This window comes from Moschus berezovskii, chromosome 19, assembly GCF_049115385.1.
Source record: "Moschus berezovskii isolate FMDL1 chromosome 19, NW_MosBer_1.0, whole genome shotgun sequence".
Classification (NCBI taxonomy): Eukaryota; Metazoa; Chordata; class Mammalia; order Artiodactyla; family Moschidae; genus Moschus; species Moschus berezovskii.
The window spans coordinates 59,815,861-59,838,541 of record NC_142478.1 but is presented as its reverse complement, the minus strand read 5'-3'; the positions used below and the strand labels follow the sequence as shown (position 1 = coordinate 59,838,541).

Genomic DNA, 22,681 nt, shown 5'->3' with positions numbered 1-22,681 from the left:
AAACTACCACACAATTGCACTCATCTCACACACTAGTAAAGTCATGCTCAAAATTCTCCAAGCCAGGCTTCAGCAATATGTGAACCGTGAACTCCCAGATGTTCAAGCAGGTTTTAGAAAAGGCAGAGGCACCAGAGATCAAATTGCCAACATCCTCTGGATCATGGAGAAAGCAAGAGAGTTCCAGAAAAACATCTATTTCTGCTTCATTGACTATGCCAAAGCCTTTGATTGTGTGGATCACAATAAACTGTGGAAAATTCTGAAAGAGATGGGAATACCAGACCACCTGACCTGCCTCCTGAGGAACCTGTATGCAGGTAAGGAAGCAACAGTCAGAACTGTGCATGGGACCTGCCTTCTGCTGGAACCAGACTTTGGAGCTCTCTTGCAGATGGGTCAAGACAGTCCTTCAGAGAAGACCATGGCGACAAAGTGTAGGCGCAGCAGTACCTCATTCACAGAAGAGCAGTTGAAGATCCTTGTCCAGGCGTTCAGCCAAAACCCTTACCCCGGCTATACTGCCAAACAGAGACTTGCTGTGGAAATCAACACTGAAGAGTCTCGGATCCAGATATGGTTTCAGAATCGAAGAGCGAGGCATGGATTCCTGAAGAGAACCGAGAAGAACTTAGACCCAAGCAAAGACCACGCCTCCCCCAAAGAGAAGATTCAAGATGGAAGAGACAGACGGTGTCGTACCAGCTACACTTCCTCTCAGTTACAAACTCTCAAGAACGCATTCACAGAAAACCCTTATCATGGGGTTGACTCCAGAGAGCAACTTGCTGAAGAAATTGGGGTTCCAGAGTCAAGAGTCCAGATTTGGTTCCAAAACCGAAGATCTAGACTGCGTATCCAGAGAAAAAGAGGCCTTGAAGAAGCTTTAGACCAAAGACAAAACCAGGGATAGGATCTCTGATATGGGAGAGTTCAAGGTATACAGAATGGCACTCCATAGTGACTGTTTTATTTCCCTGGAGCCAGAACAAAGTGAACAGGGAGACAGATTTGGTGTATTTGATGTCATCAGCCAGGACTCCACATTAATTATCTTCCTGGGAACATATCCCTCTAAACATACCTTCAGCTTCAGCTTCTGGAGATGGTAAAGAGGACTTCAGGAGGCAGAGACAGATGTTACAAAGAACCATGCAGCCCTAGTGACCAAATCCAGATTCAGAGTTCAACAGATCTTGAGGACAATGAAATAATTATAAATAATATCATTTTTTGGTCATCAGAAAACAACTGATTCAAGCAAAAAATCAAAAAAAAAAAAAAAAAGAACTGTGCATGGAACAACAGACTGGTTCCAAATAGGAAAAGGAGTACGTCAAGGTTGTATATTGTCACCTTGCTTATTTAACTTATATGCAGAGTACATCATGAGGAACGCTGGGCTGGAAGAAGCACAAGCTGGAATCAAGATTGCTGGGAGAAATATCAATAACCTCAGATATGCAGATGACACCATCCTTATGGCAGAAAGTGAAGAGGAACTCAAAAGCCTCTTGAGGAAAGTGAAAGAGGAGAGTGAAAAGGTTGGCTTGAAGCTCAACATTCAGAAAACAAAGATCATGGTATCTGGTCCCATCACTTCATGGGAAATAGATGGGAAAACAGTGGAAACAGTGTCAGACTTTATTTTTTTGGGCTCCAACATCACTGTGGATGCTGCCTGCAGCCATGAAATTAAAAGACGCCTACTCCTTGGAAGGAAAGTTATGACCAACCTAGCTAGTATATTAAAAAGCAGAGACATTACTTTGCCAACCAAGGTCCGTCTAGTCAAGGCTATGGTTTTTCCCATGGTCATGTATGGATGTGAGAGTTGGACTGTGAAGAAAGCTGATCGCTGAAGAATTGATGCTTTTGAACTGTGGTGTTGGAGAAGACTCTTGAGAGTCCCTTGGACTGCAAGGAGATCCAACCAGTCCATTCTGAAGGAGATCGATCCTGGGTGTTCATTGGAAGGACTGATGCTAAAGCTGAAACTCCAATACTTTGGCCACCTCATGCGAAGAGTTGACTCACTGAAAAAGACTCTGTTGCTGGGAAGGATTGGGGGTGGGAGGAGAAGGGGACAACAGAGAATGAGATGGCTGGATGGCATCACCGACTCGATGGACATGAGTTTGAGTGAACTCCGGGAGTTGCTGATGGACAGGGGGGCCTGGTGTGCTGTGATTCATGGGGTTGCAAAGAGTCGAACATGACTGAGCGACTGAACTGAACTGAACTGAAGTATTAAGATGGGAGAAGATTCGTCTTTTATCACTTACGTATTTCCTATTTCTAGATGTGCTTGTATTCCTAATCCTCACTTTGGGATGAAATCCTTAATTATCCTAGATGAATAAGCTGCTTTCCCCTCTCACTCTGTCTAGGTCACAGATTCCAGGATAAATGGGGACCCTGGTTTTATGATAAGGACAGACCAGAACATGTGTTAATCTTCAGCACTGTGATATTTCTCGTGTATTTTCATTTAGCAGCCTTGTCTCTTATTAAATCTAATTAGTTTCTCTGCTGTTATGAGATCGAGTGAATCCTCAAGATGAAAATACGTAGTTTGAGTCAGATTTAGCAAAGGACCTTGTCCAGGGTTTTCTGTCATGCCTTTCAGAGCTTTTTAGCTTTTAGATTCAAGCTTGTTACCCGCTACTCATTGCCAGTTGTCTGCAGGATAACAGACTTTTTATAAGCTGAAGGATTTTAGAATATATGCAGTTGAGGAAACAGACCCAGCGAGAGGAAATGACTTATTGATTGTAACAGAGCAGATCTGTGGAAGTGAAGCACAGCCTTCTGACTCTCAAACTATTGCCCTCATGGCTTTAACAAGGTGAACACCAATGGTAGACTTCTGAATGCCATCAATGCATGAAAATATTCACCAATTAACTTTCCACTTAAAAAATCAATCCCCCTACAGATACTTCTTTTCACTCTTCACTAGTCTATCCCTACCTTATAGTGAGTGGCTCAGTCAACCTCTTCCTTAGTTATCAGATGTTGTAAACATCTAACAGTGTTCAAGAAATATAATGCAAATAGGTTCATCTGTACCATTTTTTTCTAGTTTCCTATTTGCAAAGCAGAAATAGAGACACAGACATATGGGCACCAAGGGAGAAAGAAAAGGGGTGGGATGAATTGGGAGATGGGAATTGACATATATACACTATTGATATATCTACAAAATAGATAACTAAAGAAAACTGACTCTATAGTACAGGCAACTCTATTCAATGCTCTGAACAAAATGAGAAAGAAATACAAAAAGGAAGGGATATATGTATGTTGACTCAGACAGTAATGAATCTGCCTACAAGGCAGGAGACCCAGGTTTGATCCCTGGGTCAGGAAGATCCCTTGGAGAAGGGAATGGCTGCCTACTCTTATTATTTTTGCCTGGGAAACCCCATGGACAGAGGAGCCTGGTGGGCTACAGTCCATGGGGTCAAAAAGTGTCAGACGTGACTGCTGCTGCTGCTGCTGCTGCTAAGTTACTTCAGTCGTGTCCGACTCTGTGTGACCTCATAGACGGAAGCCCACCAGGCTCCCCCATCCCTGGGATTCTCCAGGCAAGAACACTGGAGTGGGTTGCCATTTCCTTCTCCAATGTGTGAAAGTGAAAAGTGAAAGTGAAGTCACTCAGTCGTGTCTGACCCTTAGCGACCCCATGGACTGCAGCCTACCAGGCTTCTCCATCCATGGGATTTTCTAGGCAATAGTACTGGAGTGGCTTGCCATTGCCTTCTCCAACAGACATGACTGAGGAACTATTATTTTTTTTTCATGTTTATATATGTATAGCTAGTTCACTTTGTTATACAGAAAATACTGCAACATTGTAAAGCAACTATAATCCAATAAAAAATTTTTAAAAACAAATATAATGCAAACCGACTGAAAAGTAGACCTGCAAATCTTGCATAAGATGTGGGATTTCATGAATCGGATGACAGTTATACTCGTGAACTGCTCACACCTCATGCACAGCCCTTGATAACTGAACACCTGGCAGAGTTAGGCAATTAAAGAAGAGAAAAGTCTAGAAGTATTACCCTACAATGGGAGCTGCCAAGGGGAGGGATAAGGAAAACAGTGGACTAAGCACTGGGGACACTAAGAGACTATCAGGAAAATTGATGAATCTGATTGTAATGAACTTGTTGAAAAAATCAAATATGAGGTGAAGCACCACTACAATATGTTGGGGTATAATTTGGTTAGAAGAATTGTGCTCTGTATCAAACAAATCAATAATACATTCTTGGTTTTGAGAATTAGAGCATGTAATTATAGAGCAACTTGTTTATAACAAGTTTTAAATTGATATATAAACTTGTTTTCATAATTTTTAGTTTGATTTTTAAAATAAAGTTCCAATCAAAACAAAAGCCTTTCTCCACTATTTTTATCAGGTAGGATTTTTTTCAACTGCAAGTAGCATAAACCTGACTATAGTGATTTAAACATTTTTTTACAATAGCATGAAGTTGAGGGAAAGTGTTTTTTGGCTCAGGTGCATTGGCTCAATAATCCCATAATAATGCCTCTGTAATTCTCTTGTATTTTCCCTCAAAGTTGCAAGATGGCTATTGCTGTTCCAGCCTTCACATCTGTACTCAGTTCAAGAAGGGAGTGGGGAGAAGGCTGTGCTGATCTTGCCTGATTCTTTATTAAGTCAGAAAATCAAAGCCTTTCCCAGAAGCTTCACTGAAGATATCTGCTATATTTCATGAGCCATAACTTCCCCAGCTTTAAAGTCATCTGGAAATTGAGTATTTGGATCTCTAGCCTTCAAACAGTGGGAGATGGCAAGGGATACAGGTATTGTGAATGACCAGTAGGTGAAGGACAGGTATTGTGAATGACCAGTAGGTGAAGGACAGGGAAGCCTAGCATGCTGCAGTCCATGGGGTTGCAAAGAGTTGGACAGGACTGAGCGACTGAACAACAAAATACCTACTACAGTATTTCAAACAGTCTTTAAAAAAAATTCAGGTATTAGTTTTCTGTGATAGTAACACTCATCTGCACCTGGAACTGTCCTTCAAGGCCCAAGAAGCTCCCAGAGATCAGTGTATCTTGGGGCATCTTTAGCTGGGTCTGAACCTGGAAATTGCTTTGGGCAATGTCACCTTGAGATGATTCTGGCTTTTAGAAAAATACAACTATGTGCAAGCAGTTTCCCTTTCCTGTGTGATATTGCATTTGATTCTTGTAACAAGCCCTGCGAGGAGCATAAAGGAGATATTGTTATAGTAACATGTCACAAATGAGGAAACTGAGACTCAGAGATCAAGTAACTTGTCCAAGGTAACCCAGCTGGAAGGTAGCAAAGTTGGGAGTTTGAATCTTGATTTGTCTGACTCCAGATATTTTGTGATATCCATTGCGCTGTAATGCTATGTATCAGCATTTTCCAAAACATGGCCCATAGAAACAGTTGAAAAGTGAAAAAAGTGAAAATGTTAGTCGCTCAATCATGTCCAACTCTGTGAATCCATGGACTGTAGCCCACCAGGCTCCTCTGTCCATGGAATTCTCCAGGCAAGCATACTTCAGTGGGTAGGGCCATTCCCTTCTCCAGGGTGTCTTCCCGACCCAGGGATAAAACCCAGATCTCCCACATTGCAGGCAGATTGTTTACTGTCTGAGCCACCAGGGAAGCTAAAAAAGGTTGAGGATAATGTGTTCAAACAAATTTGAGACCTTCTGTGAGAAAAAGAGTTGGACAAAGGCTTCTCTGATGTTGCATTGTAATTCTGCAAGAGAATTAGGAGACACATGCTTTCCACAACTCTTTGACTATAGAACCTTTAAAAAGAAAACATTCCATAGAACTATCCTCTCATTTGTTCATCTCTCAAGCATTGCTGAGCTCTGAGCGTATGGCAGGCACGTTTCCAGCTCTTGGGAAACGTTAGTGATCAAGATAGACCTGGTCCCTACCGGTCAGCTTACATCTTCAAATACGCTTTGGGAAAAACTGTGATACTTAGTAGGGTTCACCTATCTTCAGAGAGGAGGTATCCCAAAGGCAATAAATGATTAGATTCTAGTCCTGTTGTTCTATGCTAGCCTTGACCCAACTCAATTTGTTCCCTAAAGTCAACGTGTTGGCTTTCCAGATATAAAAGGGAACATTCTCTTCCTTTCCTGGATTTCATGGGAGGAGAGACAGGTGAGCTGACAGAGGTAGAATATTATAGAAAGAAGATAAACATGAGGAAAGAATGGTTGACCAGATGTTTTGGTGATTCCTTATGTCTTACAATCTGGGAGACTGTGAGGACAGGTGCCCTAAGATCCTCCACTCTCATTGTGGCATTCGTAGTTCTGCCCTCTCTACTCATTGCTCTGACCTCTCCCCCGTGACTTCCCTGCTTTTCTCCTGTGCTTTTGAGTTACTTGTTTTCCATGATGACAGCTGACCTCTCTGTTTTCAATCCATTTCTAGAGTGAGAAACTGGTTATAAAATATTAAATCCTTATAAATATTAATGCCTCATTACTGTCGCATTAATTCAGTCTTCTGGATTGAGAGGTCAGGATTAGGCTGATGAGTGGGTCTATCATGTTTACCTGTTACAACTCCCACCACGGTCACCCTACCACCCCTACCACTAACCATGGCCACAGTTGCTACCGCTGGCAACTTTATATAAGGTCTTCTAGCAATTGAGATGGAGAAGGCAATGGCAACCCACTCTGGTACTCTTGCCTGGAGAATCCCAGGGACGGGGGAGCCTGGCGGGCTGCTGTCTGTGGGGTCGCACAGAGTCGGACACGACTGAAGCGACTTAGCAGCAGCAGCAATTGAGAAACTATCCGTTTGGGAGCCTCAGTGATTTTTTTCACTCTACTTTTTTTCTTCACCAATTACTTTCTAGCGCTCAGAGGGTGTATCCCATAGGGTCATTAAACTTTAAAGAGTTGTTGCTGAAAGGGGCATCCTGAGACCCTAAGGCAAATTCTAATCTGGGTGGTGAAACATGCCGTTTCTCTCTATTACATCTTTGTCTTATTTCTCATTGTTGTCAATATGGTCCGTATAACTCATAATGATAGTGGTATAGGGAATTGGTAAACTTAAAAGTTATTTCCCTCCAAGTTGAGAGACATTTCTATATTTTTAGTTGCTTTTATTTCTAAAGGTGGAAACTTTGCCTGAGTGGGTTATGTAGATGCAAAGCAAATATGTACCCATTACTCCAAGGGAGGAACATAGCAGATATGTTTGGAGATAGATAAAAGCTTTTTCTCTCTATATTCCTTGTTAAATGGACCTTGTTGACTTATGGAGAGGGGTGGATTCTAGAGATGGACATGCTAGTAAGTCAAAGGGTATATCAGTCAGCATAGGTAAGATAGGCTGCAATAATGAACAATTCTAAAATATTAAAACAACAAAGGCTTATTTCCTATTCATCCTATATATTCAGCTGGGTCATGCTTATGTATTCACTCTGTGCGACCAAGGCTGGTAAAAACATCCACCATTTCAATCATTGATAGTCACTGTGGAAGAAGAAAACAGTTCTTTAGGTGTTACATTGACAATTTAGTGTTCTGGTCTAAAAGTGGATCTCAGTTCTTCTTAACAACTCATTAATCTGAACCATATATAGTAACTAGGTGGATAATAACTAGGAGACCATGGAGTTCAATTCTACTGTGTGTCTGGAAGGTGGAGAGCCAGAAACATTGTAAATAGCATTAGTGACTCTTTCAAGGGGTATGAACATTTTAAAAGCTTTTGATATATATTGCCAAACTATCCTACAGATTGTTCCAGTTAAAATGATATTAAAATGTGTTAAAATGATATGGACTTGTTTTGAAAATATACTGGACTCTTTTTCATGCATGGTTTTTAAATCATCTCATCAGTTCCTTGAGAGTGAATATTTTTATACACATGTATATTTGGCCCTTTATTTCTTTAGGATAAATTCATAGAAATTGTATTGCTGAATCAAAGTATATGTACAAAATAGTTTTTTTGTACACATCATCATATTTTCCTCTCAAAAATGTTGTACCGTTTAATACCTCTACCTTCAAAATAGAAGAGTGCCTGTTTCATCGATTTGGAAAGGGTATTCATAACAATTGTCTTCTAAGTTCCTTGATTCCAGTTTCCAAGTCCAGACACCCCTGACACTGACTGGCTAGAGGTTGATTTCAGACATTTGGATTTGCATCAGGTGAGGAATAAAAGAGAAAAGAGAGTTTGCCTGCAAGTGCCACTTACAGGCTGGGCAGGCAGTGAGTGTTCTAGCTTGCTTCTGTCTTAACTTAGGGTGTCTGCTTGCTAGATTTACCTTGAAACCCAGTTTCATATCAGCCAAGCTAATGGATGAGGCTCACCAGATGATCGGAAAACCAATGGGGCATTTGTTGGACACACCACCTCAGCAGTGTCCTCAGTTTTCTCTATGACAGTGGCCAAGTCAGCCCAGCCTTCTGATAACAGTGTAAGTTCAGTTCAGTTCTGTCACTCAGATGTGTCCAACTCTTTGCGGCCCCATGGACTGCAGCACGCCAGGCTTCCCTGTCCATTACCAACTCCTGGACCTTGCTCAAACTCATGTCCATTGAGTTCGTGATGCTATCCAACCATCTCATCCTCTGTCATCTCCTTCTCCTCCTGCCTTCAATATTTCGCAGCATCAGGGGCTTTTCCAATGAGTCAGTTCTTCACATCAGGTGGCCAAATTATTGGATCTTCAGCTTCTACATCAGTCCCTCCAGTGAATATTCAGGCCTGGTTTCTTTTAGAATGGGCTGGTTTGATCTCCTGGCAGGCCAAGAGACTCTCAAGAGTCTTCTCCAACACCACAGTTCAAAAGCATCAATTCTTCAGTGCTCAGCTTTCTTTATGATCCAGCTCTCACATCCATACATGACTACTGGAAAATCCATAGCTTTGACTAGATGGAACTTTGTCAGCAAAGTAATGTCTCTGCTTTTTAATATGCTATCTAGGTTGGTCATAACATTTCTTCTAAGGAGCAAGAGTCTTAATTTCATGGCTGCAGTCACCATCTGCAGTGATTTGGGAGGCCAAGAAAGTAGTCTGTCACTGTTTCCACTGTTTCCCCATCTATTTGCATGAAGTGGTCGAACAGATGTCATGATCATAGTTTTTTGAATGTTGAGTTTTAAGTCAGCTTTTTCACTCTTCTCTTTCACTTTCATCAAGAAGCTCTTTAGTTCCTCTTCATTTTCTGTGATAAGGGTGGTGTCATCTGCATATCTGAGGTTATCGATATTTCTCCTGGCAATCTTGATTCCAGCTTGTGCTTCATCCAGCCCAGCATTTCGCATGATGTACTCTGCATTTAAGGTAAATAAGCAGGGTGACAATATACAGATGTGATGTACTCCTTTCCCAATTTGGAACCAGTCAGTTGTTCCATGTCCTATTCTAACTGTTGCTTCTTGACCTGCATACAGATTTCTCAAGAAGCAGGTCAGGCGGTCTGGTATTCCCATTTCTTTCAGAATTTTCCACAGTTTGTTGTGATCTACACAGTGAAAGGCTTTGGCATAGTCAGTAAAAGAGAAATAGATGTTTTTATGCAACTCTCTTGCTTTTTGTGTAATCCAACGGATGCTGGCAATTTGATCTCTGATTCTTCTCCCTTTTCTAAATCCAGCTTGACCATCTGGAAGTTCTCGGTTCACATACTGTTGAAGCCTTGCTTGGAGAATTTTGAGCATTAATTTGCTAGCATGTGAGATGAGTGCAATTGTGTGGTAGTTTGAACAATATTTCACATTGTCTTTCTTTGGGATTGGAATGAAAACTGACCTTTTCCAGTCCTGTGGCCACTGCTGAGTTTTCCAAATTTGCTGGCATATTGAGTGCAGCACTTTAACAGCATCATCTTTTAGAATTTGAAATAGCTCAGCTGGAATTCCATCAGCTCCACTAGCTTTGTTTGTAGTGATGCTTCGCAAGGCCCACTTGACTGCAGACTCAGGATGTCTGGCTCTAGGTGAGTGATCACACCATTGTGGTTACCTGGGTCATTGACATCTTTTTTCTATAGTTCTTCTTTGTATTCTTGCCACCTCTTCTTAGTATCTTCTGCTTCTGTTAGGTCCATACCATTTCTGTCCTTTATTGTGCCCATCTTTGCATGAAATGTTCCCTCGGTATTTCTAATTTTCTGAAGAGATCTCTAGTCTTTTCCATTCTATTGTTTTCCTCTATTTCTTTGCATTGAGCACTGAGGAAGGCTTTCTTATCTCTCCTTTCTATTCTTTGGAACTCTGCATTCAGATGGGTATATCTTTCCTTTTCTTCTTTGCCTTTAGTGTCTCTTCTTTTCTCAACTATTTGTAAGGCATCCTCAGACAACCATTTTGCCCTTTTGCATTTCTTTTTCTTGGGGATGGTCTTGACCACTGCTTCCTGTACAGTGTCACACACCTCCATCCATAGTTCTTCAGGCACTCTGTTTTATCAGATCTAATCTCTTAAATCTATTTGTCACTTCCACTGTATAATCATAAGGGATTTGATTTAGGTCATACTTGAATGGTCTAGTGGTTTTCCCTACTTTCTTCAGTTTAAGTCTGAATTTTGCAGTAAGGAGTTCATGATCTGAGCCACAGTTTGCTCTCAATCATGTTTTTATTGACTGTATAGAGTTTCTTCCTCTTCTGCTGCTGCTGCTGCTGCTAAGTCGCTTCAGTCGTGTCCGACTCTGTGCGACCCCATAGATGGAAGCCCACCAGTCTCCCCTGTCCCTGGGATTCTCCAGGCAAGAACACTGGAGTGGGTCCCTCTTCTGCTGCAAAGAATATATTCAATCTGATTTCAGGATTGACCATCTGGTGATGTCCATGTGTAGAGTCATCTGTTGTGTTGTTGGAAGAGGGTGTTTGCTATGGCCAGTGCATTTTCTTGGCAAAGCTCTTTTAGCCTTTGCCCTGCTTCATTTTGTCCTCCAAGGCAAAACTTGTCTGTGACTCCAGGTATCTCTTGACTTCCTACTTTTGTATTCCAGTCCCCTATAATGAAAAGGACGTCTTTTTTGATGTTAGCTTTAGAAGGTATTATAGGTCTTCATAGAACCATTCAACTTCACCTTCTTTGGCATTAACCGTTAGGTCATAGACTTGGATCACTGTGATACTGAATGGTTTACCTTGGAAACAAACAGAGATCATTCTATCATTTTTGAGATTGCACCCAAGTACTGCATTTCAGACTTTTTGTTAACTATGAGGGCTACTCCATTTCTTCTAAGGGATTCCTGCCCACAGTAGTAGATATAATGGTCATCTGAGTTAAAATCGCCCATTCCAGTCCATTTTAGTTCACTGATTCCTAAAATGTTGACATTCACTCTTGCCATCTCCTGTTTGACCACTTCCAATTTGCCTTGATTCATGGACATAACATTCCAGGTTCCTATGCAGTATTGTTCTTTATAGCATCAGACTTTACTTCCATCACCAGTCACATCCATAGCTGGATGTTGTTTTCACTTTGGGTTTGTCTCTTCATTCTTTCTGGAGTTATTTCTCCATCCTTCTCCAGTAGCCTATTGGGCACCTACCGACCTGGGGAGTTCATTCTTCAGTGTTATATCTTTTTGCCTTTTCATACTGTTCATGGGGTTTTCCAGGCAAGACTACTGAAGTAGTAGTAGTCTTCCCTTCTCCAGTGGACCACATTTTGTCAGAACTCTCCACCATGACCCATCCATTTTGGGTGGCCATAGAGGGCATGCGAAGAGTTGACTCACTGGAAAAGAGTCTGATGCCGGGAGGGATTGGGGGCAGGAGGAGAAGGGGACAACAGAGAATGAGATGGCTGGATGGCATCACCAACTCGATGGACATGAGGTTGAGTGAACTCCGGGAGTTGGTGATGGACAGGGAGGCCTGGTGTGCTGTGATTCATGGGGTCACGGAGAGTCGGACGTGACTGAGCGACTGAACTGAGAGGGCATGGCTTATAGTTTCCTTGTTAGACAAGGCTGTGGTCCATGTGATCAGTTTGGTTAATTTTCTGTGATTGTGGTTTTCATTTCTCTCTGCCCTGTGATGAATAAGAATAAGAGGCTTATGGAAGCTTCCTGATGGGAGAGACTGACTGAGGGGGAAACTGGGTCTTGTTCTGATGGGTGGGGCCATGCTCTGCTGCTGCTACTGCTGCTAAGTCACTTCAGTCATGTCCGACTCTGTGTGACCCCACAGATGGAAGCCCACCAGGCTCCCCCGTCCCTGGGATTCTCCAGGCAAGAACACTGGAGTGGGTTGCCATTTCCTTCTCCAATGTGTGAAAGTGAAGTCGCTCAGTCATGTCCGACCCTTAGCGACACCACGGACTGCAGCCTACCAGGCTCCTCCATCCATGGGATTTTCTAGGCAAGAGTACTGGAGTGGCTTGCCATTGTCTCAGTAAATCTTTAATCAAATTTTCTGTTGATGGGCAGGGCTGTATTCCCTCCCAGTTGTTTGGCCTGAGGCCTCCACTGGAGACTCCTGGACACTCACAGGCAAGTCTGACTCAGTCTCTTGTGGGGACACTGGTCCTTTCTCCTGGCTCTTGGTGTGCACAAGGTTTTGTTTGTGCCCTCCAAGAGTCTGTTTCCCCAATCCTGTGAAAGTTCTGTAATCAAATCCCACTGGCCTCCAAAGTCAAATTTGCTGGGGGTTCCAATCACTTTGCTGGATCCCCAGGCTGGGAAATCTGTTGTGGGTCCTAGAACTTTCTTAACAGTGAGAGAATTTCTTTGGTATAATTGTTTTGCAGTTTTTGGGTCATCTGCCTGGAAGCTCTATGGTGGAGCTAATGGTGACCTCCTTCAAATGCTGTGTGACCCTGATCTGCTATAGTCAGAGCCCCTGTCCCTATGGCAGGCCATTGTTGACCCGTGCCTCCACATGAGACACTCAAACACTCAAAGGCAGGCCTGAGTCAGTCTATATGGTGGCCTCTGGGTTTGATTCTAAATGTGATTTTGCTCCTCCTACCATCTTGTTGGGGCTTCTCCTTTGCCTTTGGATGTGGGGTATCTTTTTTTTTGTCAGGTTTCAACATTCTCCTGTAGACGGTTGTTCAGCAGCAAGTTGCAATTTTGGAGTTCTCACAGGGGAAGATGAGTACACATCTTTTTACTCAGCCATCTTAATCTTTATCTGTAACAGCACAAGAGGAGAGGGCAACTGGCAAATTGAAGCTTTTAATGGAGTGACTGGGGAAGGACAGATGAAGGAGAGAGTGAGAAAAGCACTTGTAGATGCATTTTCTAACAATGCAGACATAACTTTGGGGAAAGTTAAAGAGCTACATACATTGCGAAGGACAGGGTTTTGCTGCATGAGACGCTAGTATAATAAAAATACAGTGTTTGGCAGGAGGGGAGGCACATAGCTCTGCCTTGAAGATTCATGAGACATTTGGGAGAAGATGGATTCTCAGATTATAATGTCATTATTTGTTTCTCTCTCATGTGTTTTCTGTTTCCACAGTAATGATGTTTACTAAAGAGGGAAGAAGAAAAAGCACAGAAAATTTTAAGTAGAGGTGATAACAAGATATTCAGTCCAAGCTTTAGTATCGTCATTCATGTACTTGTGTGTATGCATAAACAGGCACACATATGTATACAGACCTCACTTATACCTCTCTCTAGCCCTGTATTAATTAGAATATTTTGACTGCATAGAATAAATCTAACTCAACGTGACTTAAATAATAAGGACATTTATTATCAGTAGGGAGACCATATGATTTATCATTCAAACCAGTAAACTTTTGTTCAGGACAAATGCTAAATCAGAAAATACCCTGGCACAAATGTCAACTGAAACAGCTCCAGGAAAACCAGGATTTTATGGAATTAACGTTTATGTCCCCCAATGTCTACTCCCCAGTGTGATGGTATTTGGAGATGGGACCTTTGAAATGTCATTAGGTCATGAGGGTGGTGCCCTTATGAATGGAATTTGTACCCTCACAAGAAGAGGCCAGAGAGCTAGCTAGCCCTCTCTTTCCGTCATGTGAGACTACAAGGGAGTATCTCAAGGTCTTCTGCAATCTGGAAGAGAGCTCTCACCAGAACCTGACCACTCTGATCTCTGACTTCCAGCCTCCAAAATGTAAGAATTAAATGCTTATTGTTTAAGCCACTCAGTCTATGACAAGTTGTTATATCAGCCTGAGCTAAGGCAAGGATGTGTGATCATTCTACATTATCCTACACATAAGGACATCTCTAGACAGGGCATATCTAGAGTTACCTCTGAGGATCAAAGACTTTGAGGCTCTCAAAGTCTCAGTGGCTAGCTTTTGTCCTTATATTTCTCTTTTTGAGTTCAGAGATGTCTGCAACAGGTTGAAGCATCAAAAGAACATCATCATAAAAGACATTGACTTTATTGTTTTTTAAATCTTTAATATTTTAATGATGTGTGATTTTTCAGTATGCAGGCCTTATACTTCTTTTCTTAATTGTATTTCTAAGTATCTTTCTAATGATATTTTAAATGAGGCACTGACTTTGTTAGAACAAGAAAATATATCTCCCAGAGCCCCCAGCAGACTTCCTATTGCTCAGAATTGTGTCACATGCCCATCAACAAATCACTGACAAAGGCAATGGAATTACCATGATTGGTTTTGACCAGTTGAGATTTCCTCCTCTCTTGGGGTTAAGAGGGAACATAGCCCCAATTCAAGCACTTGGCTATTAGGAAAATAAATAAAATTGTAATTCTCTTGGTAAAAAGGAGGCAGTGAATGGTTGTTGGGTAGGCAGTCAAAAGGGCTGCCATTCACTCACTCTGGCCAGAGCTCCCATGTAGGATTATTTGAGAGACAGGACAGACATAAATTTGGCTCATGGTAAAGAATCCACCTGCCAATGCTGGAGATGCAAAAGACACAGGTTCCATCTCTGGGTTGAGAAGGTCCCCTGGAGGAGGAAATGACAACCCACTCCAGTATTCTTGCTGGGGAAAATCCCTTGGGCAGAGGAGCCTGGTGGGCTACAGTCTGTGGGGTCATAAAGAGTCAGACATGACTGAGCATGCATACACAACCAACAAACATAGATAATCAGTGGGATGATTACCCAGAATTCAGAGACTGAGAAGTCAATGGCTGTATCCTGTGGAGGGGGGGCAACTCAGGCTCAGAGTGGCTAGTAATTTGATGTTAATGCCAGAGACACTAAATGTCCAAGAAAGGATTAGAATTCAGTTCTGACTCCACTGTCCTTTATCATGTGGTACTGTGCTAATCTCAAAAGTCAAAACTATTTTCTTTGGTTGGGGGTGGAAAGTATAGGAAGAAAAAGACAAACATAATTTATAATTGGGTTGGGAAGATGAGATTCATTGAGTTGTGATCCACGCATGGAACTCTGTCGTTTTGCTCTCCCATGTAAGACAGGATTTTGGAATACAAGTGCCATAAACGTATGTTATTAGAGAGACAACTTGAATTGACTTTAATTTTTTTTAAAGAATTGAAAAAAGAAATAAAAGGAAGAGACAAATCATCTTTGGAAAACTGTTGTTATTGTTTTTTTTAAAACCACCATAGCGTTCCGTTCCGTCTCTCAGTCGTGTCCGACTCTATGCGACCCTGTGGACTGTAGCCTACCAGGCTTCTCCGTCCATGGGATTCTCCAGGCAAGAATACTGGAGTGGGTTACCGTTTACTTCTCCAGGGGATCTTCCCGACCCAGGGATTGAACCCGGGTCTCCCGCATTGGAGGCAGACGCTTTAACCTCTGAGCTACCAGGGATTTCACTGTCAATTTCTATGCATTTAAAGTATATCAACCTACCTTGTTGAAAACTGGTGCTCCACAAGTCACCAGTGGGTGGAATAGCGGGAAAGGAGGGGAGAGAAATGGAGAAAACCTCAGTTCCTTCAGAAATACCCTACCTTGGATGATAGCATATGTATGGGGGACCCACAGTCAGCTGTCACCCCCCTTCTTCCATGCCCTCCCTTCTCCCTATTCTTCTTCTTCCAATTAAGCCTACTCAGGACCCATTTCTAACAAGGGGCTGTGTGTGAGTGCTTCTTGATGATTTCATTTTCAACAAGCTATAAGTCAGGAAGCAGCTGGGAGCAGAGCAACTCAGATATGAGCAGTCTTGGCTAATTAGATTTCCGGCTGCCTTACTCCTGTACCCAACACCCTGCCAGTCTGCCGTCCTGTCATGCCCTCTGTTGAATTTCATTCCACTGGTTGTCTTGGTTAATTTGCAGAAATCAGGCAGAAATACACCATCTTCTACATTTATTAAAGGTTTCTCTGCTGGGGCTGATAATGTCAGAAATCAGTAGCAAATTCTTCATGCCCCAGGGGTATCTCCACAGTGAACAACCTCCTTATGGTCAGAGAGTGTGGACACTGCCAAAGAGGCTTTTGTCAATGAGTAGAGACATTTTTGGCTGATGGAATGACTGGAGGAGGGGAATGAACATCTACCTGAGGGGGTAAAAAAAATGCTAAACTTCTTGCAAAGTCAGTCCTGCACAATAAAAAGTTCTGCCCAGTGTGTTAGTAGACACTCACTGATAAACCCTGAAAAATGCAGAGGAGGAATCCTTAGCTTAAACTTCTCCCCTTTAAGAGGCCTAAAACCTCTGATCTAGGGTGGAGGTGGGAGAAAGGGGGTTTGACTCTCTGTCTAAAGGTGTTTTGGGCACTGCTGGCTCGTTCTGTTTCTGTTTCATTGCTGGACCTCCAGAATCCCACACAATGCCAGGCTCGTAGTAGATGCCCAATCTCGCAAGATTGTTTTAAGTTGTTCATGCTGTCTTCGAACCATAGGATCATGCCTGATTTCAGTGAAATTTTAATTGAATGTCTACTGTATCATCAGGGTCCAATGAGGAAGACAGAAACCACAGTAGGTATTTAAAAAACCCAACAATTTAGCAGCACCCCAAGGCATGTGAGACCTTAGTTCCCTGACCAGTGATGGAACTCTCACCCCATGCATTGGAAGGCAGAGTCTTAACCTCTAGACTGCCAGGGAAGTCCCACCCAAGGTATTTTAATGGGGGGAGTTTAATATAGGGAATTGGATGGATAGATTGTGGAAAAGCAAAAGTAGGAGAAAGATGTAATAGCTAAGGGAATCTGCTACTGTTCTATAGCTGGGGGAACAAAGGAAAGAACATATGGTTATCAAAGCCTAGAAACTGAGAGGAGGGGCTCTTGGATCTGAGCTTATACCTCTGATGAGGGGACACCCCTCATTTGTGCTAGCACTTGTGAAAGGGCACACATTGCCTGACTCTGGGAGTGCTGAAAGCAGCTGTAGGCTAGAATCACTTGCCAAAGTAGAGTGGGAGGTGGTAGAGGTGATGGTGCTGGGGCTACATGGTGATGGGGGTTGGATGCCAACCATAAGAAGGAGCAAGTCCCTAAGTCCCTTCTGCCTCCTTCAGCCTTGACATCTCCTGCTATTGACAACGGATAAAGAAATCTAGCTGGCAAAGGAGAAGTGTAATTTTCAGACCTCACAGCAACAACACAAAGCAGATTAATGAAGGGCAGTTTTAGAGCTGGGAGATTAGAGTTGACTAGGATTTCGTGTTGGGTCTTGGGAATCTAGAGGTGAGCAAGGCAGATGCAGTCCAGGCTTTCAGAACTTGCAGACCAGGGACATTATGAGAATAATTAAAAATGCAATTAATTACTGCTATAATACACATTTTAAAGTACAAGTACAGGGCGTTGGGAAAGCACATAATAGGGGACTTGAACTTGTTTGGGGCTAAGATTCTTCTCTTAAGAAGGAAGCACTTAAGATACAGCCTGAAGGGTGAAGAGGATGATTTAGCACAGTGAAAAGGAGAGGCAGAGGAACCATGTATATGTATTATGAAGAAGAAGAAAAAAAAAACCCTCAGCATATTATTTTAGCAAAATAGAAGTCTGATTAAATAAAACAAATGAGCCAACCATATCCTTGCAGCATGTGGGGCCACATTTCCCAGGTTCAGCATGGGTCAGGCTTCTACTCTAGTTTTATTCATAAAATTAATTCAGTACCCATAGGAGGTAGGCAATCATCATCCACAGGAAATTGAACAATAACAGAGCCCTCTTTTATTGATGAGCAATAATTTGCAGGGTTGGCAACAGTGCCCACCAATTCCTCTGTTGTAAGATGAAGTGAGACAGTACAGGTTAATTGTCTAGGCCAAGGGCTGGCGCAGAGTAGGTTTTCAGAAAATGTGAGGCTCCTTCTCCCCTGGCAGCGACTCACGTCTGATTCCAGTCCCAGTCTGATCTCCTCCTCATCTGCTTTGTCTCCTTTCTCATCAGTCATCACTGAAGCCTGTAATGACCACACTTGGATGTCTGTATTGCTAGGAATCTGGGGAGCACAGAACTGACCAAATCTTTGAGGTACCTGTGAGGTCTTCACCTTGTATTTCTTTTTTTAAATAAAAAAAAATTAAGATTTTTAAAAATTTAGTCTATATTCTTTAACATCGTTATTGATCCTGTTACAATATTGCTTCTATTTTTTTTTTAAATGTTTTGTATTTTTGGCTGCGCGGCAGAATCTTTGCTTCCTGACCAGGGATCAGACCTACACCTCCTGCTATGGAAGATGAATTCTTAACCACTGGACCACCAGGGACATCCCTTCACCTTGTATTTCTAAGTTGTATAGTTGATGGAAACTGAAAATCCTTGATCTATTCACTAACAACTGACTCTGTGCCAGGACCCTGCCCTCCAGGGGAACTAAAAATCTTCTTGGGCACCCTGAGGCTCTAAGATCTTAAGGAAAGAGGAGTCTGATTTGCTCTCTGCTCTCTCCCCAGTTTCTAAAACAGTCTGGCACATAGTGAAAGTGAAAATCGCTCAGTCCTGTCTGATTCATTGTGACCCCATGGACTGTAGCCTGCCAGGTTCCTCTGTCTCTGGGGATTCCCCAGGCAAGAATACTGGAGTGGGTTGCCATGCTCTCCTCCCGGGGATCTCCCAACCCAGGGATTGAAACCAGGTCTCCCACATTGCAGGTGGGTTCTTTACCACCTGAGCCACCAGGGAAGACCAAGAATACTGGAATGGGTATCGTATCCTTTCTCCAGGGGATCTTCCCAGCCCAGGAATCAAACCAGGGTCTCCTGCATTGCAGGCAGATTCTTTACCAGTTGAGCTATCGGGGAAACCCAACACATAGTAAGGATTCACAAATATTTTGAATATAAATAATGGGAGCCAAGGGAGGGATTGGGGGCAGGAGGAGAAGGGGACGACAGAGAATGAGATGGCTGGATGGCATCACCGACTCGATGGAGGTGAGTTTGAGTGAACTCCGGGAGTTGGTGATGGACAGGGAGGCCTGGTGTGCTATGATTCATGGGGTCTCAAAGAGTCAGACACGACTGAGGGACTGAACTGAACTGAACTGAATGGGAGCCAAAGAAGGAAGAAGCAGAAAGGGGACAAGCCATGAAGCATCAGAAGAGTGGATCTCCAGAATTCTGCTTCAACAGAAGGTTCCTGGCAAGGGTTCGTAGCTGAGCATCCTCTGTGATGCACTTCCTCCTGCCTACCTGGCTCCCAGAGGACAGCTCTCTACTCAGACCAGTTTCTTCATCATTAGGCTGGACAGGAAAACCAATCAGGACCAAATTTCTACTCCCAGGAGAGAGATTAGTGAGCCCATAGAAACTCAGACAGACCTGGGTCCAAATTCTCCTTTCCCAACTGGTGAGTTTCACTTCACTGGAGAAGCCCTTGAGTTTTCCTCCATCTTTATTCCCCTGCACAAAGGGGAGGACTGCATATTCCTCAAGGGGACTTCCATAAGGTTGAATGTGATCAAGTGACTATGTATGAGGTATGAAGCTCCCACCTTTGTTGGCTTCTATGTTCCCTGAAATATTCAAGTTCAGCCTCCACTGCCCTAAGGGGGAAAAGAAACCCAGGATTCCAGTGACATCTGTAGCTTTGGAATTCCAATGGCTGAGGTACTTGGGAGAGTTTAGGAAGATTTCCTTTAGAAACCATTTATTCTCCAAACTCCTTTAACTCCAGACTAGAGGAACGGAGGGGAGTTAAACACTTATGTGCATGTGGGACTCTGGACAGCACCTCTCTGGGGCAAAGTTCTGGAGAGGTTTTAGGGAGCAGGACCCCACTTTTAGTTTTGGATTCTATGAGTGTCTCATTGCCCTGGGGAGTCTAGCTGTCTGGGTTCAAATCCAGTTCTCCCTCTTAATGGCCATGTGACCTTACACAGGAGAGCTAAGCTTTGGACCTCGGTTTCTACATTTAGGATCTGGGGGATTAAAAACAGATCTTAACCTCATAGAGCTGTTGGTGGGAGTAAATGAAGCATGCCTTGTAAACCTGAGAATGGTGCCCGAGAAGGGCTTGAAAAGATGTTTTAGAAAAGAAAGAGGGACTTCCCTGGTGGTCCAGTGGTTAAGAATCTGCCTTCCAGTGCATGGAGGACTCAAGTTCGATCCCTAGTCGGGAAACTAAAATCTGACATGCCGTGGGGCAACTAAGCCCCCGAGCTGAAACTACTGAGCCTGTGTAGTTTAGGGCCCATGGTCCACAAGAGAAGCCTGAGTGCTGCAACTAGAGAAAGCCCAGGCACTGCAAAAAACAAGAAAGAAAAGAAAGCAAGAAAGCTAAGGGGGATGACAGGCTTCATGGAGATGTCCCCAGTGCCACTGTGGCGTTGTAGTGTACTAGCTGGAGAGACCATCCGTGGAGGTTGGGGGTCTAGCCAGGCACGTGAAGGACGGAGACTGTCTTTCCAGTGTTCCTGGAGTGTCACAGTTCCTGCCCCTACATGGGACTTGGAGTTCAGGAGGAGGGGAAGGAGAGGGTGAGAGAGTGGTTCTGCAAGGCTGCCTCTGGCCGGAGTGCCGGCACCATAGTGAAGGACGTGCTGACTACATGAGGTACTTCCCATCCCTGAAGTCAGTCAGCATGGAGGCTGCCAGTGAGCTGGGGGCTCCGTCGCAGTGGGGGTCAGTAGAGAGCATGAACAGAGGGAAACAAGGACCGGACCAGGGACTTCCCTGGTGGTTCGGTGGCTAAGACTCTGCACTCCCAATGCAGGGAGCCTGAGTTCGATCCCTGATCCAGGAACAAGATCCCACATGCCACAGCTAAGAGTTCACCTACCACAACTAAAAGATCCTGCATGCTGCAAGGAAGATCAAAGATCCTGCGCCACATGGCTAAGACTGAACACAGCCAAATAAATACATAAATATTAAGAAAAATAAAAGAGCCGGCCACTCCTTTCCACATGGCACAAGGAGATTTTCACACCCCTGGGGATTGGCATCTTTTCCACTAAGAGAAAGGGAGGGAGAAAATCCAAAATCTGTCTTGGTTTAAGCTGAAATCAATAAGGAAAATAAAAATCACTAAAATGATTGTGTTTAGCTATAAGTGACAAGATTAAATGTTCTGCTTCAGAGAGTTTCGGGGAGCTCAAGACAGAAATTAAGTTCAGTGAGAGAACATATAGGCTTCACTCCTGGGGCGGTTCTGGGGAAGTCATAGGCACTAAGTATTCAAAGGGCTTGGAACATGGTAAATGGTCCATAAATGGGAAATAAATACATAAATACTAATTTAAAAGATCTACTACATCTGCCCCTGGCAGTGGCCAGCCTTTCCAACTGATGGAAGGGATGGGAGCCAAGAATCAGCCCAGGTTCAGTTTTCTCCCTCCTTCCTCCTGACTAGTCCCCTTACTGGGCAGACATCCTCCTGACCGAGCCTGGTGAGCAGAGCACAGAAAAGGCAGTGGACTCTGAGGACATGCCATCCCATAAATACTTCCAGGGGTAAGAGAGATTTATGGTGTTATAAATGCCAGTGGCAAGCCCCGTTTGTGTTAATAGCCTTATTAGTTACATTGCTGTAAAATCCAGATCTCCACACTGCTTAACAGCTACAGTTCTGCTCAGCAGCATTAATTCAATAAATCGAGGCCCCTTGACATAAATCTTAAAGCCCCTCCTGGTGGGTCAGAGATGGACGGATGGAGTGAGGTCAGCGAGCTTCCAGCAGGAACAGGGAATCTCATGACGCAGGCTGTCTCTAGAGGCCGTCAGTGTGGGTCATTTCCCATCTGTAATCCCAGTAGGTTCGATCTTGACCTTGAATGTGGAGGGTCTGACAGGGATTGCTGGTGATTCAGGGGAGGTGAACTCAGAGCCCCCATTAGCCGTTATGACACCTTTGTGCAAATTAGAGAAAGCCATCCCTGCCCCGCTCCACCCGCTGCCAACAGTGGATGCTGCCTCATTGTACATGACCTGGTGGGAGACTAGCGTCCTTGTGCTGATAAGAAGTGGACCAGTGGAGCTGCAGGGTGGATTTCAAACCACGGCCCCCCGCCCCCGCCTCTTCGGCGTCCTTGGCTGGGAACCCTTGTGCACCGAAGAGCCCTTACAACCAAACATGGCAGCCCGAGTGAAACTATAAAATTCAACCGCAACAAAAGAAGAAGAGCCTGTAATTGAAATACCTAGAGGTTAGAAAGTTAAAGACAAAGAGTGAAATAATTTATCATTAGGCATATATATGTGAAAACACTAAAGAAAAAAATCAGTGGGAAGTTGGATTCAACATTTAGGATCATGGTTACCTTTAAGAGAAACACAGAAGAT

At 43.5% G+C, this 22,681-nt stretch overlaps 1 protein-coding gene across 1 annotated transcript; it reads left to right on the top strand.

The window, feature by feature from the left end:
* The first annotated feature begins 394 nt into the window (after nucleotides 1–394).
* Nucleotides 395–22,496, top strand: LOC129542313 (double homeobox protein A). Its single transcript, XM_055404617.2, is given in 2 exon segments — nucleotides 395–938; nucleotides 22,264–22,496. Coding segments are annotated over 2 exon segments (777 nt in total).
* Nucleotides 22,497–22,681: the final 185 nt, after the last annotated feature.